Genomic DNA, 14853 nt, shown 5'->3' with positions numbered 1-14853 from the left:
GAGGGCTGTACTGCGACCGAGTTTGGAGGCCACCATAAGACAACAAATGATTTTGGTTTCATCATTCTCGATGGCGCCCCTCGAGTCGACCATCGACCAGTATTGCATGCAGAAGTTATGGCGATGTTGGCGGTAACACTAATTAGTGACCAATGTTCGCATTGCATTCTCAGTTGATGGCATCGACGGGTCGAGACGGCTAGGGGCAAATACAGGATGCGATAGCGTCTTTGATCTGGATTCAAGCACACCATGCATCCATGCTATCTCGGTTGATGAAATTAATAATGAGCCATCAAGTATGCTATACATGCAGAAAGCACTCTTAGAATGTTTAAGTGAAATCATTAACCCAAGGAAATATTTTGCTCAGATTATCAATGTGCCAAGAAGCAAGTGACCATCACCAGTGACCTTTGCATGGCAATTGTGATATACTGTCGGTCAAAGCAAGATTCGAAATAAAATCGGCACCTCGAGCTAATATAACAACTGAACAGGGCAGCAGAATGGTATTTAAGAAAGGAAATGAAGACCCGTAAATGACGTTTACCGCTTTCAGTCCCTGATCCGGACCAATCCCGAGATAAGTCGTAACATCCAATTCCCGGTCCCGTTGCACTCAAGGCCCGGTCCCATGACACATATCGATGCAAAGCGGATGTAAAACGGAAAAAAAATCGTGCATCCTTCTGAAGACGCTACGCATCCGTTGTGTTACTCATTCAATACGTGCTTCATACGCTCTATCCATCGAGCATCCGTCCACTGTGATTTCATCCGCGCAAAAAGTTTTGAACTGCGCAAAACTTATAGAACGGATGGACTTTTCGCCTTGTACTTCAATCCGTTTATATCTGCAATTTTCCCGATGCACAACCGTTTATAACACCCAAGCTCTTTTCAGTTACGAATAAGTATTTGGTACCGCAAAATCGTGAAATAACATTAAAAACGGACATACTGAAACTTTTTGGAGTTAAATTGCATGAATGACTGAAACGCTAGAGCAAAAACCAAAATGGACCAAAAACTAGATAATGGACGCTAAATGGCATTGAGGAAGAAAGAAAGGAAATAAAAAAGAAAAGAAATGAAATAAAGAACAGGAAGAAAAAAAACAAGATGGGAGAAAAAAAGAGGGAAAGAAGTAAACGGGGGGGGGGGGTGGAGAACGTGGGCTTAGTTGTATACTATGAATACATTTTTTTAGCTTTTTAAGTGCACTAGGTCTATGTGTATAATTGTTTTACTGGAAATAAATAGATCACGAAATGAATGACTGATTAAGAGAGATATGTTGTGTGCCCCTTTCCTCATATGACCCTCCATTAGCATAATGGACCAATTATCGTATAAGGTTACAAAGTTTCTTCCGTTACTATAATGTACGTAAATCATATTTGTATAGTTTGCAGGAAACAATCCAAATGGTATTGTCGGATTCGGCAAAATGCATTTTCATGGACATTAAGATAAACGGTGTCAAGAGTTATCATTTTATCATTTCGGCTTGTTTCGGTTATTGTGAGATAAACCATCAGATGTAAACAATAAGGAGTAGCGTGTATATCGAAGTGTGTGAGAGAGAATTTAAGAATAGGGGGGGGGGGGAGCATACAGCTGTAAAGAGAGTGCATATAATATAGGAAAGAACTACGTCTCCTCCCAAAACCTACGTGTATAATATTTATACAACTTGAGTAGTTTCGATGACCGCATAATATATACGTTTGCCCCTCTATAAGACGAAGAGGTCCAATCGATAAGATAAATTGGCTTTATTTATCTGTTTGCAGCTGATAAAACCAAGTTAATTTCCGATGACACTCGAACGATATGACGACAGCGATTCAATATATACATAATTATCCTATCCCCATATGCACAATGAACGCTGATATCAAATTAAAAGAATGATTGGACGGATTTTATAAGAGAATTGGAGATTGATCTGCATTCACGCGCAGCAGTACCTAGATAATGCCAAAAACATGTGTGTTATTTCATGTCAATTTGTGTTTGAATGTGAAATAAATTTGGAAATAATTGAACATTTCTGATGCATTTCGTATATGCGAAGGATTTAATACGAAATGGTGTGTGTGTGTTTGCAGACGAATGTTAATAAAGACCACCCGGGCCCCATTCACATTATCAAAGGGCTGATTAAATTTGTTGAAAGTAGGAACAAGGTATTTGTTTAATTAATGAACTGTTGTATGATCAACAATCAACTAGAGGCTAATCGGTGTTTTGAAACATCGATTAGAAGACTGGAACGCGACGATAAACACACCAATTGACGAAATCTAAGTCAAATACTTTCCTAAAACCTGTAAAAGATGACCAAAAATTAACTTACACTACACCGTGCAAGAGTACCCTGGTAAACCGCGTGAGTCAAACGGTTGAACACTCGTGGAGATACACAAGCTTCGGCTTCATTTTGGTCCTAACCATCTTATGATATATGTTTTGTATTTGATTTTATAGTGTATATTGGTTCTTATAAATGAACTTGATACTGCCTGCCGGGAGAATATTCTAAAGTTTTTGCGGTGATGCCCATGACGCCGTTTCATTTTACATGTTTTATATGATGATAGAGAGAGTGAATTGGCTTTCCTCTCAATCTAAATGATTGCAACTATGCTATATTAGCAGCTGAAATCAAGTATTTTTTTTACTTTGAATTACTGGGCAAAGTTACAAACTCCCATTGGATTCCAATACTTTCTAGTGCAGGATGCTTATGATTCATGGCCCTGGAAAATTACGTTTTGGGTGTTGTGGGTATTATGCTCCATAGGCATCATCCCCAGGTATTCTGGAAGATGTGTGTAAAAATGTAAAATATATTACCAACAGAACTTCGTTTTGTAGTGAAACTATTTTCTTAAAGCTTTTTGAATAATTGCATCGGGACCAATTTCATCTCCTTTTGGTAGGGAAACCTTTTTTTCTTTCAAATTTCTCTGAACCAAGTGAAAACTTTTTGTTCTTTTGCATGCTTTTCAAATTAACTTCAGCGCCCCTATCAAAACATTCGTCCGAAGACCCTGTTATAATTGTAGAAAGCAAAACTGCTCGCACTTTTTTATGATTTCATTTGTCTGAAAGAATATTTTTTATTAAAGGTGACGATATTTCAAAGGAAACGTTCCACGCATGTATCAAACTGTCTTTAAACAAAGTAGGTTGTAAAGAAAAGAATAAGGTTTCCCTTTAAATGGGTACTACTTTTGACGCCGATGCCCATAATTCATTTTGAAATGCTTGTTGCCATAGTTGCGTTTTGAGGTGTTTTAAACTGTCTCCTTAAAGTGTGATAAAGAAAATATTCGATAGCGACATGGAATCCGCGACCGAGAGCATAGTCTACAAACACGGCCCCCTGTCACTCGTCAGAATGATTGCTGTCGTTACAGTGCTTGTATATGGCGAGACTCTAGGTTGGCCGATTGCAACAACCTCCTAGCTGTGTGTGTGTGTGTGTGGGAGTGTGTGGGTGTGTGTGTGATTTTACAGATTTTTACAGATCAATCACATAAGATTATTCACGTGTGGGATTGAAATTTAACGTCACCATCCGAACCTCTGCATCACTTTGTAGCTTCCCACGTATAGCCTGAATTAAAGGCGCACTTCACAACACTAGCAGACCAGTAGCTGATTGTAACTTTTCTTTTTTTTTTGTCGAGCAATCAATTTTCTAATAATGTCATTTGCAAGCCTCCACATTGAGACTAATGGCACTATATGTGTCACTTGAAAGCGATGGGTTTTTGGGCGAGACAGGGGTGAGAAAGGGAGAATAACACCTTACATGAAAAGTAGATTTTGAGGCCAAGAATGAGAGAGATAAAGGTGCTTGAAAAATAAATAGTGGGAGAAGATTAATTGATCATGTAGCAAGGAGGGCAAGCAATCGCTTATAGAAAAGAGCGCAAGAGAAAAGAAAAATGAGAGAGAGAAAGGAAGAGTGAAAAGGTGAAGTACAAAGAAAGAAAATACAAAACAACAACAAATACACTCGGAAAGCATTTCAAGTTAATACCAAAATACAGAGGCAACGAATTTGAATATGGCACTCTTTCCTCTGAAGCCACCTGAAGATGGCGGTAATCAACTTGGAGTAAAAATCCATGATAGTGCAGTGGTCATCGATATATGGCCGCTGCACACATATATATACATATATATTCATATTTATATATTGATCCAGCTGAGGCATGGTGGAATGTCATCGTTCAAAACTCACCTACACCCGACAAAGGAAATTTAATTGGTGGTGTCGAAAATGCCTATTTTATGTTGGTATTAAATGTTATTATTATTTGTCCACGGCCTTGCTGAAAAGCAGCTTCTAGCTGATAGCAGGCTCTTTGACCGTGAATAGAAGTAAAAAAAACAAATGTTTATCTGATGGTCAATTGGATCAGGGTCGCCCAAGCCACTAACTCGTCTCTGCGGTCTAGTGGTTAAGCGGGGGGGGGGGGGGGGTTCGGTTCCCGGCAGAGACATTTTTTCGGCATCACCATTTTTTTCCCAATGGGCAGATAGCTCTGGGGAACATTGATTTAAGCTACGCCTACCATTGTTCTCTTCATTCATTTCTTTCAGAACACATTTAAATACACGAGTTGCCAAATCTGTTGTACATGCATAATTTGTCATATACACACACACATATTTGATATGTATACAAGCACACATGCAATATTGTGCTCAAAAGTTAGTGAACCCCTTCAAGAAAGGCTCATAATCATGGTTTGACTAAGACGCGGTCTTACTATTACCATTAACTTGATCATGTTGATTACATGAATTGATGTTTAGCTCGTTAAGGTCTTTCATTTTTTTTACTTTCCTTTTTTCAACCTTAAGTATATAGGCCTACTATACAAATTTCTCATTTAAATGTTGTCATAAAGATTTGTTATTGGGACTATTTCTCTAATCTCCTTTTTTTCAAGTCAATGATCAATTAATTAAATCAAAGCGTTTCTTTTATTCTGCAATATGGCTATCAAATGGACCCCTTCATTCAAGGTAATTTATTAAAATACATTAAATTCATATTGGGGCATATTAGAAGGGTGAACACGTAGGTTTAACACATTTTTTTTGTATTTATAATATGTTTTGCGTACATCATGAATCGTTCAGTCCTACATTGTACATGCAAATTAGAAAGAGAAAATGAAAACCATGTAATAATATGATTTTATACAATAGATTATTATCATTACTAAGTAATAATATTAATTATAATATTAAGAATAATAATAATAATAATAATGAAAATAACAATAATAATGATAATATTAATAACTATTATTATTATAATAATAATAATGATAATAATAATAATGTTAATAATAACAATAATAATAACAATAATAATAATAATGAATCCCATACACATAACTTTCCATTTTTAAATCTTTATCATCGCAAATAAGTGCAATGTTCCCGTTCGTGTTTTTCCCATAACTGCGCCGTGTCCCGGGCCCCTATGTATTTTCTATGGATATTTTCTTCCCGGTGTCAAAATTGGGTTTGTTGCATCAAAGACGCATCATGAAGACTATTCACTAACAAGAATCGTAACGTGGCAACAATAGTCAAGTATGACTAATCGCCACTCAAACCATCGTAAGAAGAAGCTTTAATCGGTATCTTCATATACATAGTCGCTTTCACGTATGAAAGGACACATTCTGTTGTGTTTCCCCAGACCATGTATGTACGTAGTGGAAACAACCCTTTTTTCGACGCCTCAACAGTAGGAAGAAGCCCCCCCCCCCCGCGTAATCCCAGTGATGGGTATTAAAGCAGAGATTAAAATTTCTTCAATGGCCCGTGATTCTTTTGTCCGCGTATCGATCGAAGCGCTTTGCTGAAATTGTTACATGTTACGTAATGTAAAACTATAAAAAGGTATATTGCTTAGGAACCTTGGTATCAAGACAGCAAATGCTCAATAATCAATGAGCTATTCTCAGATTCTAGTCACTCCGCAATCAGAACCCTTGGAATTTCATCTTACGGGGTCCTCCATAGTCATGCAATTATCATGATCATCGCCAGCAGTAACACTCTCTACATTTGCGTCATACCTGAATTGTACCAAGGATTCGTAGAAGACATCTTGCGTTGTCTTATTGCAGTCTGTTAATAGCATCCACGGAATAAACTACACCGGTCTTTTACTGATTTCGAGCGAGTGATTTGACATATTGCTAAAAATTCGAAAAACATTATCATGATAATCGTTGATGTTCAGTTCACTGGAATTACCAGGAGTTATTAACCAACAGCGGGCCTGCTCATCAACGTGATTTTGACCAGCTTATTCGGCCTAATCACATATAAAGCAACTGATATTCTAGAACACACTGAAACTGGATGGAAATAAGTAAAAGCGTTACATCGAATTGTATCATCTCTCATCAAAGTACGATTTCAATTCGCTTTATAGAACCAGATGCCGGACCTATACTTCTATGATTGCTGTAAGAACATCGGAACATTTCCCATTGTCTTGTGTGACTCATTTTCTCCTGTCAAAATATTATATCCAAATTACGTGTTCATTATCAAGGCCTGTTTGTAAACACAGTTCTCAATGATATTTATTTTTTAAAATTATTATTGGACAACGATTTTATTTGCGTATCAACCAACGAATAAAATTCTCGGATAAATGTACAGTGATACAGAACGTGGATCTCCCCTTTTTCTGACTAGAAGCATTAGAGGAGCAGGATGCCGCGAAAACCCCATCTTCAAACATTATATGGACTTATATTATTGGTCGGTATCGCATGTCTGTTCATGCTCATCAGTGGCAGTACGAAAGATCATTCGTTATACAACTCCAGGAAAGGTAGCCCAATGCAATTTCGTTCGTAATAAATAAATCCCTCTTTATTTGGAAGTTTGTGCCAGGTTTATAATAATACCTCCGCCAATACGGCGGCCGCATACGGTGAGTCGAAAACAGCCGCTTTAACATTTGTTTTGTACTAGCTACATATTGGTTTGAATTGAAATGGATGAAACGACTGTTTTCGACTCGCCGTACGGCCGCCATAGAGCAAATGTGACCGAGGTATAAACAACCTAATTTTTTTTTAGAAAATAACATTTTTCTGACTTTTTTTAGTCACGATACATTGCTGCTCGCATCAGACGTCACAAATGAAGAATATATAATTATAATGACTCTTTCAAAAGAATCTTTGGAGTTTTCTCAAACCTTCACCAATATTTAATATGCTTTCGACTGTTTTTACAATAAACCTTTTTTCTCTTTAACTAAACCATGACAACGAGAATATCACCCATTCTTTCCATTACATGCATACATGCTCCCATGATTTTTTTCCTCCTTTTTTTTACCAGAATATATAATAGTTTGGATCCAGTTTCGATTCAACGTATTTGTCTGCACATTTTGCTATGTTTGATGTTTAGTTGGATTTTAATGATTTTCTCAAAATGAAACAAATATGTCGACACTGATGATGACAATGTCGCTGGTGGTGATATCAACTCGTTTTCTGAACATCTGGCTATGACATTTCACATACTTTTGGCATTATAAAGAATTCCTTAATTAAGGCCTGAAATCACCATTTAGTATGTCAAAAGGGAATTTAATGATAGAGTGACAGAAATAAAACATCCCAATGTTTTATATAAGACACATCTTACAAATAGGGTATCTTCGCTCCTTTTAAATCTCTATTGAAAAAAGGCAAAACATTCTCTTTTTAAGACCCCTACTACGATGCATTTTCGCCCGTAATACGTTTCTGACTCTTTTCCATCCAAAAGGTTTTACTACAAACGTAAATCATGTTGGTTATATTTCTCCATTTTGCCACACCTTCCAGAAGTTCAAGGGGATGTTGCCAAGGGAACATAACACACACAACACCCCCGCTTCTCATCCAGGGCAATATCCCCCCCCCAAAAAAAAAAAATAAATAATAATGAATAATAATAATAATAAAAAATAAACAAGTAAATAAAAATATATAAATAAATTATAAAAATAGAATGTAATATTATTAATGATGATAATGATAATGACAATATTCATTCTGCATCATCTGGGTCGAGAATGGCAAAAGCTAACTGAATGTCTTCACTATACGATATGACTTTATCGTGTTAGCAAAATGTAGCATTTTACAAGCAGGGCATTCATGCTATAAATAAACTCTCGCCTGTCTGTAATATACATCTATGCAACACATACTCCATAACTATGCCGTAACTATGTACATGATGTAGGCCTACATGACTTTGTATGCTAATGTACATGTAGCTACTGCACATAAACATGATAAGCAAGCTTTTGAACGATGGACATAATCAGCAGACTGCAATAATGTACGAAGTAAATTATATGACTGTTCATGATGCTGTTATAGCTATGTATGTTAACAGAGATCAAAGACGTACTTTATTTTCTATTATTAATTTGCAGATGTCAGGAAAATACTCGGAGAAGATGAAAGGATGACAGACTCTGAACAACGTAAAGATGACAGATTTACAAATGACCAAAGCCTCGTAAGTTTTGTTTCACTATACCTTTATATTATTTGAAATGACTTGTAATCCATTTTGTTCTAAAAGGGGTACTCCAGTCCGTCAAAATGACGGATAAAGAAAAATGAAAGAAACAAAACACTGACAGTTTTATTAAAATCGGACAAGGAATAACAAAGCTATGGCATTTCAAAAGTTGCATATTCCAGTGAAACGTCTTCTTAAATATCCAGAGAGAAATCTGATGGTGTCAAATATCCCCACCCAGTGGCGTACCTGGTATTTTCCACGGGGGGGGGGGGCAAAACCGGTCGAAAAATTTGACAAGCCCCCCAAACCCGAAAAAATATGACAAGCAAAAGAAAAAAAAAACGGAAAAAATGTGACAAGCAATAAAAAAGTCTTCAAGCTCATCAAGGGGGCGAAATAGGTATTCAAGCTCGTCAGGGGGGCAGGGATATGTCTTTTGTATGGGTCGTGACTCGTCAGGGGGAAGACTGCCCCCCCCCTTAGGTACGCTAGTGTCCCCACCTGTTCTTTTGTATTTTGCAATGTGAAATTTGGTTTATTCAAGTTTTTTCAAGAAGAAGAAGAAGAGAAAGAACAAGAAGCAGAAGAAGAAGAACAAGAAGAGGAGGAGGAAGAATACGAAGATACACTCTAAAAACAAATCAGTCAAATTGACTAGACAAGTAGTCAGCTGGGAGCAACTGATATAGAAATCACTGATAATCACATTTCTGACATATATTCTAGTCAGAAATAACCATGTTCTAGTAAAATATGACTGGAAAATGGTCAAATTTGACTAGAATAACAGTTGCTCCCAGCTGACCCTATTAACCAGTCATTTTTGACTGATTTGTGTTTAGAGTGTAACCTTTTAATATCATAGGAAAATGAAAAAGTGAGCTAATCTGGGAATAGTTATATCGAAACAAAATCCAATTTTCTTTTTTTTTCTGATCTTAGGTTATTGAATCCCAGTTATTCTGCTCTTTGCTTTTTATTTTGCTTCACTTTCCTAACTTTGTATTGTCAAAAACTAGCCAATTTCCGTTCCCATTTGCATGTGGAAATATTATTTTCTTATCAATATTAGAAATGCTGAATAAAAATTTTATTAAATCTATTAAAGGTCACGTTGGAATTTTTTTGTGTTAGGATTATGAAATCAATAATGGGGATTCAAAATGAAATTACTGATCGCCTTTCGAATTGCGTTTCTTCTATATATAAATAAATAATATATATATATATATATATATATGTATGTATGTATATATATATCGGAACTTAAGTAGTGCATTTAAACAGGAAAGTGACCGATTATATAGTAGAAAGAATGAACACCGATTTGTAAAAAAAAAATAGCTATTAAGGCAACAGAAAGGTCACTCCTCTGCTGATCCGGTTGAAACTTCTTATCTGTATACTAACAATTAAAGGTAATTGAAACTTAAAGATAATTTGACAAAGGGTATTCTTATCGAATCTAATCGGCGCTATGGTATTTTCCGGAAACCTTAAGATGGAACATCAGATCATATGTTTTATATGTGGGTATTAGAGTAATAAATAGCACTTGTTACATAAGAATGTACATAGTGAAGTGGAAATCTGAGAAACAATATTTTCTGTTATTTTGTGGGGTTTGTTTGTTCCTTTAGATAACTTTTCAATTCATGGAGACTATTTTTTTCCTGGTAATTTAGTACATTGATCGCTTAGAAACCTCCGTATTTAGCGCTCTACAAATGTTATAATTATTATTACAACAAGTCGAATGCCTCTGGCCGTCTCACCTGCATCACACGATTCAATAGAGCAGCAGTGCTGACTTTGAAAACTACTATAAGATGTTCAGTGATACTTGGTTACTCTGATGTCCAAGTTTCATGAATTAGACCCATAAACTTTCAAAGTTATGATGGTAATTCAACTGATACCCCCAATTTGGCCAAAGTTCATTTATTCGGCCAAAGTTCATTGACCCTAAATGACCTTTGAGGTCATGTGACATGAAACTCCGGCAGGATATTTAGTAGTACTCGATTAACCCTATGGCCAAATTTCATTAACTAGGTCTATATACTTCCTAAGATATGCTGTCATTTCAAAAACTTAACCTTCGGTTAAGATTTGGTGTTGACGCCGCCGCCGCCGTCGGAAAAGCGGCGCCTATAGTCTCACACTGCTATGCAGGTGAGGCAATTATATACTTCATAGTGATCCCTAAATTAAGTTTTGAATGTACTGTACATCTCCCAGTTAAATGTTTGGATAGTCAATCGCTTTGCTGTCAAAATATCAAGATAATATTTTCCATCCATGATAATTCCATGTGATATGTTAATTGTTTAAGTTTGGAATCAAACTTTTATTCTTTTGTTTTGGAAAAAATAATGCAGGAAATCAGTACTCTTTGACAGTCAACCTGTCCGAAATGTCGAATCTACTCTCCTGCTCCTGCTATCGCTCAATTCGCCAACTCAAGCCAGCCTTATCACGCTTATCTCGCCTATTCAAGCCTTCTACTCGGGCCTGTCTACTTCTCAGCTTTCGACTCCTTCTCGTTTAGTCCTTTTAATGACTGCACTCATTTTGAAAAGAATACTCTACTTTCAAATCACCATTTTCTCGCCTTTCCATTTCATCTATCCGCTTTTCTCATATTAGTCCTCCAAGAACTTTACACATGGTGTACAATAAACTTGTTATCTCGACACAGCCTATTTGATTAAACGCACTCTTAAGTGAAAAAAAATGCAGGACCATACTAGGTGATTATCATTCCCCCTCCTGCCAGTGTAATAAGTCTGAGTTTCCCTTATTTATAATTGCTTTATTTTCTCTCCTTTAATCTGGGCCGACTATGAGAAAAAAGAAATGTGATATCTGAATATTCTTTATTAATGTGCTCAAAGTAGTTTGATTCAAACATGAATAGTAAATTACATGCATTAATGACTTGGGTCTTCGAAATAAGAGTACGCATGCGCATGTCATATAACGTTCACGTTGGCACGAATGAATCAATACCTTCAAATTACCGGTACCCTTACATAGGCCTTAGGCTAAGATCTATATTTAGATCCAATTTTTAAACAATTATCAAATTGCAATTAATTTCGCGCCCTGGATAGGGTAATATGGGGCGTGGGATAAATTACTGAAATACTGGACTGTCCCTTGATAGTGCCTGAGTGAAAGATGTTCCTCTATTTCAAATATAATTGCGAATGTCTTTGTCTTATTGGTTTTTCCCAGGCTGCCCTTTCAAGAAGCAAAGTCGAAGCAGATCGCCAACGCATATCTGTCCTTCAACAACGCAAGGCACGGTTAAAGGAACAGTGCGCCCTCATGAAGGAACACCATCAAGTCCGAGATGTAGCCCTAGATCCGCCAGAACAACTCATTGTCAACGAAGAGTATCGGATCATCTACTGCAACGTACCGAAAGTAGCCTGCACCAACTGGAAGACCATTTTACTGGAACTAGGGGGGTTTAGCGAATTCAATACTTCGAGAGAGGCACACCTTGGGGCTAATAAGAAAGGTCGACTCTATCTCGATTACCTACACAACTACAATATCAGCCAGAGGCGATTTATGCTGCAGAACTACACGAAGTTCGTCTTCGTCAGGCACCCTTTCAATCGCGTTCTTTCTGCTTTCCGAGACAAGCTTGCTCCAAACATTTCCGTCTTTTTCCGGAACGAAGATCGAAAGGGGACTTGGATCTCGCAGTACGGGCAGCGGATAATTGACCGTTACCGCGGTAAGGCTGAAGCTGATAGAGTCAACTCGAACTGGAAACAGCAATACGACCTCACCTTTACAGAGTTTATCCGGTTTTTGGTTGATCCTGGAATACAGTCGCACAACAAACACTGGGATGACATCCATTCTATATGCAAGCCTTGTGATATCGATTACGACGTCATCGGCAAATACGAGACGATGAGCGATGACGCAGACTTTGTTCTCAGACTTGCGAACATTGACCCCAAAATACAATTTCCTAAACCACATCCGTCACATGTGACGAATAGTTCGGACGGATCGCTGGCTGATACGGTCTATCAAGGTGTTCCTAAATCACTTATGTATAAACTGGCGATGCTGTATGCTGTCGATTTTAAATTGTTTGGGTACGACGCTGACCCGTATCTACAAATCTGAAATCCGAAGTGACAATACGTTATTATTTGAATGTATACTGAGTGTTATGTTGCCGATTTTGTAGTGTAATTCAGACTTGGTATTGGATAGGGTTGGTCATATCTAGGTAGGCAAGCGACCGGCCTCAATATGGAAAAGCAAGGGGAGAGAGTATAAATAAAGAGGACTAAAGATAAAGAACAAGGTCTCTCTAAATATGAGAAATGAAAAAGACGTCTAAAAAATCTTGCCGCATATCAAAATACCCTGTGTCATCCCAGGTCTTGGTCGTAAAAGTAATATCAACGGCAATTATTCAAGTGGTGTTTGCCTATGTTTATCCATACAATAACTTCAAAATGTCTTTCCTACCTTCCAATAAGACTTAATTTCAGATATTTCGCACAAAAATACAAGAATGTACAAACAAATTTTGAAGGATTTGAGATATGTATGGTGTTTTTTTTTTAGATCACCGTTATCAGCTGTATTTATTATGCCTGTGTGCCGACTTTTATAGTCATCAATTGTTGAGGGAGATAGCTTATATCATTACTTTTCAAAACACATAGCATCGTACGGTTGGTGAGTGTCTTTAATTACGTTGTTACACCCCATGTTTATTTTGTTTACCGTAAGATACTTTTCATATTTTTATTCAGTTATAGCATAGCAACTTTTCATATAAATTTCGCACACAAACAGAAAACAAAACCGGAACACTAATTCCAATTTGATACAATGTATGGCACTAAAGAACAGAGATGGTTTTCATGAATTAAATGCACTCTGAAAATTAAATGGAGGTAATGGGTAAATCGCCCTTTAAAACGATCGCGGAGTGACAGCATTTTTAATAAGGTTGGAAAGCGCTATCTCTCCTCGGCCCTTTTACTCCTTTTCGCCTTCTGTGTTTTCAGAGTATATTATGTATAACCAAATCTTATTTGACAAAACAAATTGGAGGATTTCAGTAGCATATAACAGAGGGGTGTGAGAGTTCAGATTTTTAGCCGATTTCAGGTTTGTTTTCAGCTTATTTTGGCTCCTCTATGTACAAAATGTATGGGAGCTCTTTCTATTTCAGACTTTTTCAGCACTCTTCAGCTTTTTTTTCAGATCTTTTTATTTGTGACCACTCACACCCCTGATAACATTAAATTGTAACTTGTCATCGATATGATGTGTGTGACTGACAGGGAAGTGTATCATGGAAGATCTTGTCTGAAGTTTTATCTGACACGTCTAATCTATCCGGCAGTTACCATAGTTACAATGTTTCTCAGCCAATCAGAGTCGAGGAAATTTGTCAGATCTGACAACTTGTCGGACAACAAATATTGATGAAACGCTCTTATGAATTACATGTAGGGTCGAAATCATGGATATCTTCGACCTCCTACCTTGTGTTCTTGTTTATTAATTACAATTTAACCTAGTGACAAATTTGTTTCATATGATTTTGTAATACCATACCAATTTCATGGTTTTGTATTTCAACTCGTATGCTTTCGCGTTGTCCAATAGAATCAGCAGCGTTAGTATTATATAACCAACAAAATAATTGAAGAAAAGCTGAAGAAAATTTCACTTTCACTAGCTTCCAGGAAATTCATACAAAATTGCTCTCTGACCCACATACATGTACGCTTTATAACTGGATACTCTATGTACGCTATCTACACAAAATAGCTGTATGTAGATAAACAAAAGTTTGATTTGAAATTGTTACCAATAATCAATGACTGAAAATAAAACCAGCCGCCGCTGTATTTTTTGTAAGATTGAATGTTTGATGATTACCAAGTATAAGCATTGACCCAAGGGCCCGTATTCTGAAGTCGGGTTTAAAGTTGTGGCTTAAGTATGGATAGCCAATTGTTACATAAATCACTAACAGTAGAGATATCATATTTCAGCTCATTCGACTCTCAAATCATTCATGATTATCTAAGAAGTAAAAATAGATGATTGTCTTCACCATTGAAAAATCAGGAAAGAGCACAGTAAATATAAGAAACAAACAACTTAATAAAATTTTGACACTTTTGGCTTCCCATAATTTTAGCACAGACTTAGACTAAGGTCTAATTTAAACCTGACTTCAGAATACAGGTC

At 36.8% G+C, this 14853-nt stretch overlaps 1 protein-coding gene across 2 annotated transcripts; it reads left to right on the top strand.

Moving 5' to 3' along the window:
* The first annotated feature begins 5960 nt into the window (after positions 1-5960).
* On the top strand, positions 5961-14524 carry LOC121413771 (carbohydrate sulfotransferase 11-like). 2 transcript variants are annotated; one of them, XM_041606712.1, is made up of 3 exons: positions 5961-6521; positions 8507-8592; positions 11842-14524. In XM_041606712.1, exons 1-3 carry the CDS (start codon positions 6494-6496, stop codon positions 12754-12756), a joined length of 1029 nt encoding a protein of 342 aa, XP_041462646.1. In that variant the 5' UTR covers positions 5961-6493; the 3' UTR covers positions 12757-14524. The 2 variants fall into 2 exon arrangements, with proteins under 2 accessions (XP_041462646.1, XP_041462645.1); XM_041606711.1 differs by lacking the exon at positions 5961-6521 and adding an exon at positions 6734-6895.
* Positions 14525-14853: the final 329 nt, after the last annotated feature.

This window comes from Lytechinus variegatus, chromosome 4 (genome assembly GCF_018143015.1).
Source record: "Lytechinus variegatus isolate NC3 chromosome 4, Lvar_3.0, whole genome shotgun sequence".
Classification (NCBI taxonomy): Eukaryota; Metazoa; Echinodermata; class Echinoidea; order Temnopleuroida; family Toxopneustidae; genus Lytechinus; species Lytechinus variegatus.
Note: the sequence above shows the minus strand (reverse complement) of the source record. Positions and strands in the feature narration are given on the sequence as shown.

Coding starts and splice junctions, on each gene's coding strand:
- LOC121413771 (XM_041606711.1), top strand. CDS start 6,775: ATGCCGCGAAAACCCCATCTTCAAACATTATATGGACTTATATTATTG. Junction 6,896..8,506: donor GTTATACAACTCCAGGAAAG/GTAGCCCAATGC, acceptor ATTAATTTGCAG/ATGTCAGGAAAATACTCGGA. Junction 8,593..11,841: donor TTACAAATGACCAAAGCCTC/GTAAGTTTTGTT, acceptor GGTTTTTCCCAG/GCTGCCCTTTCAAGAAGCAA.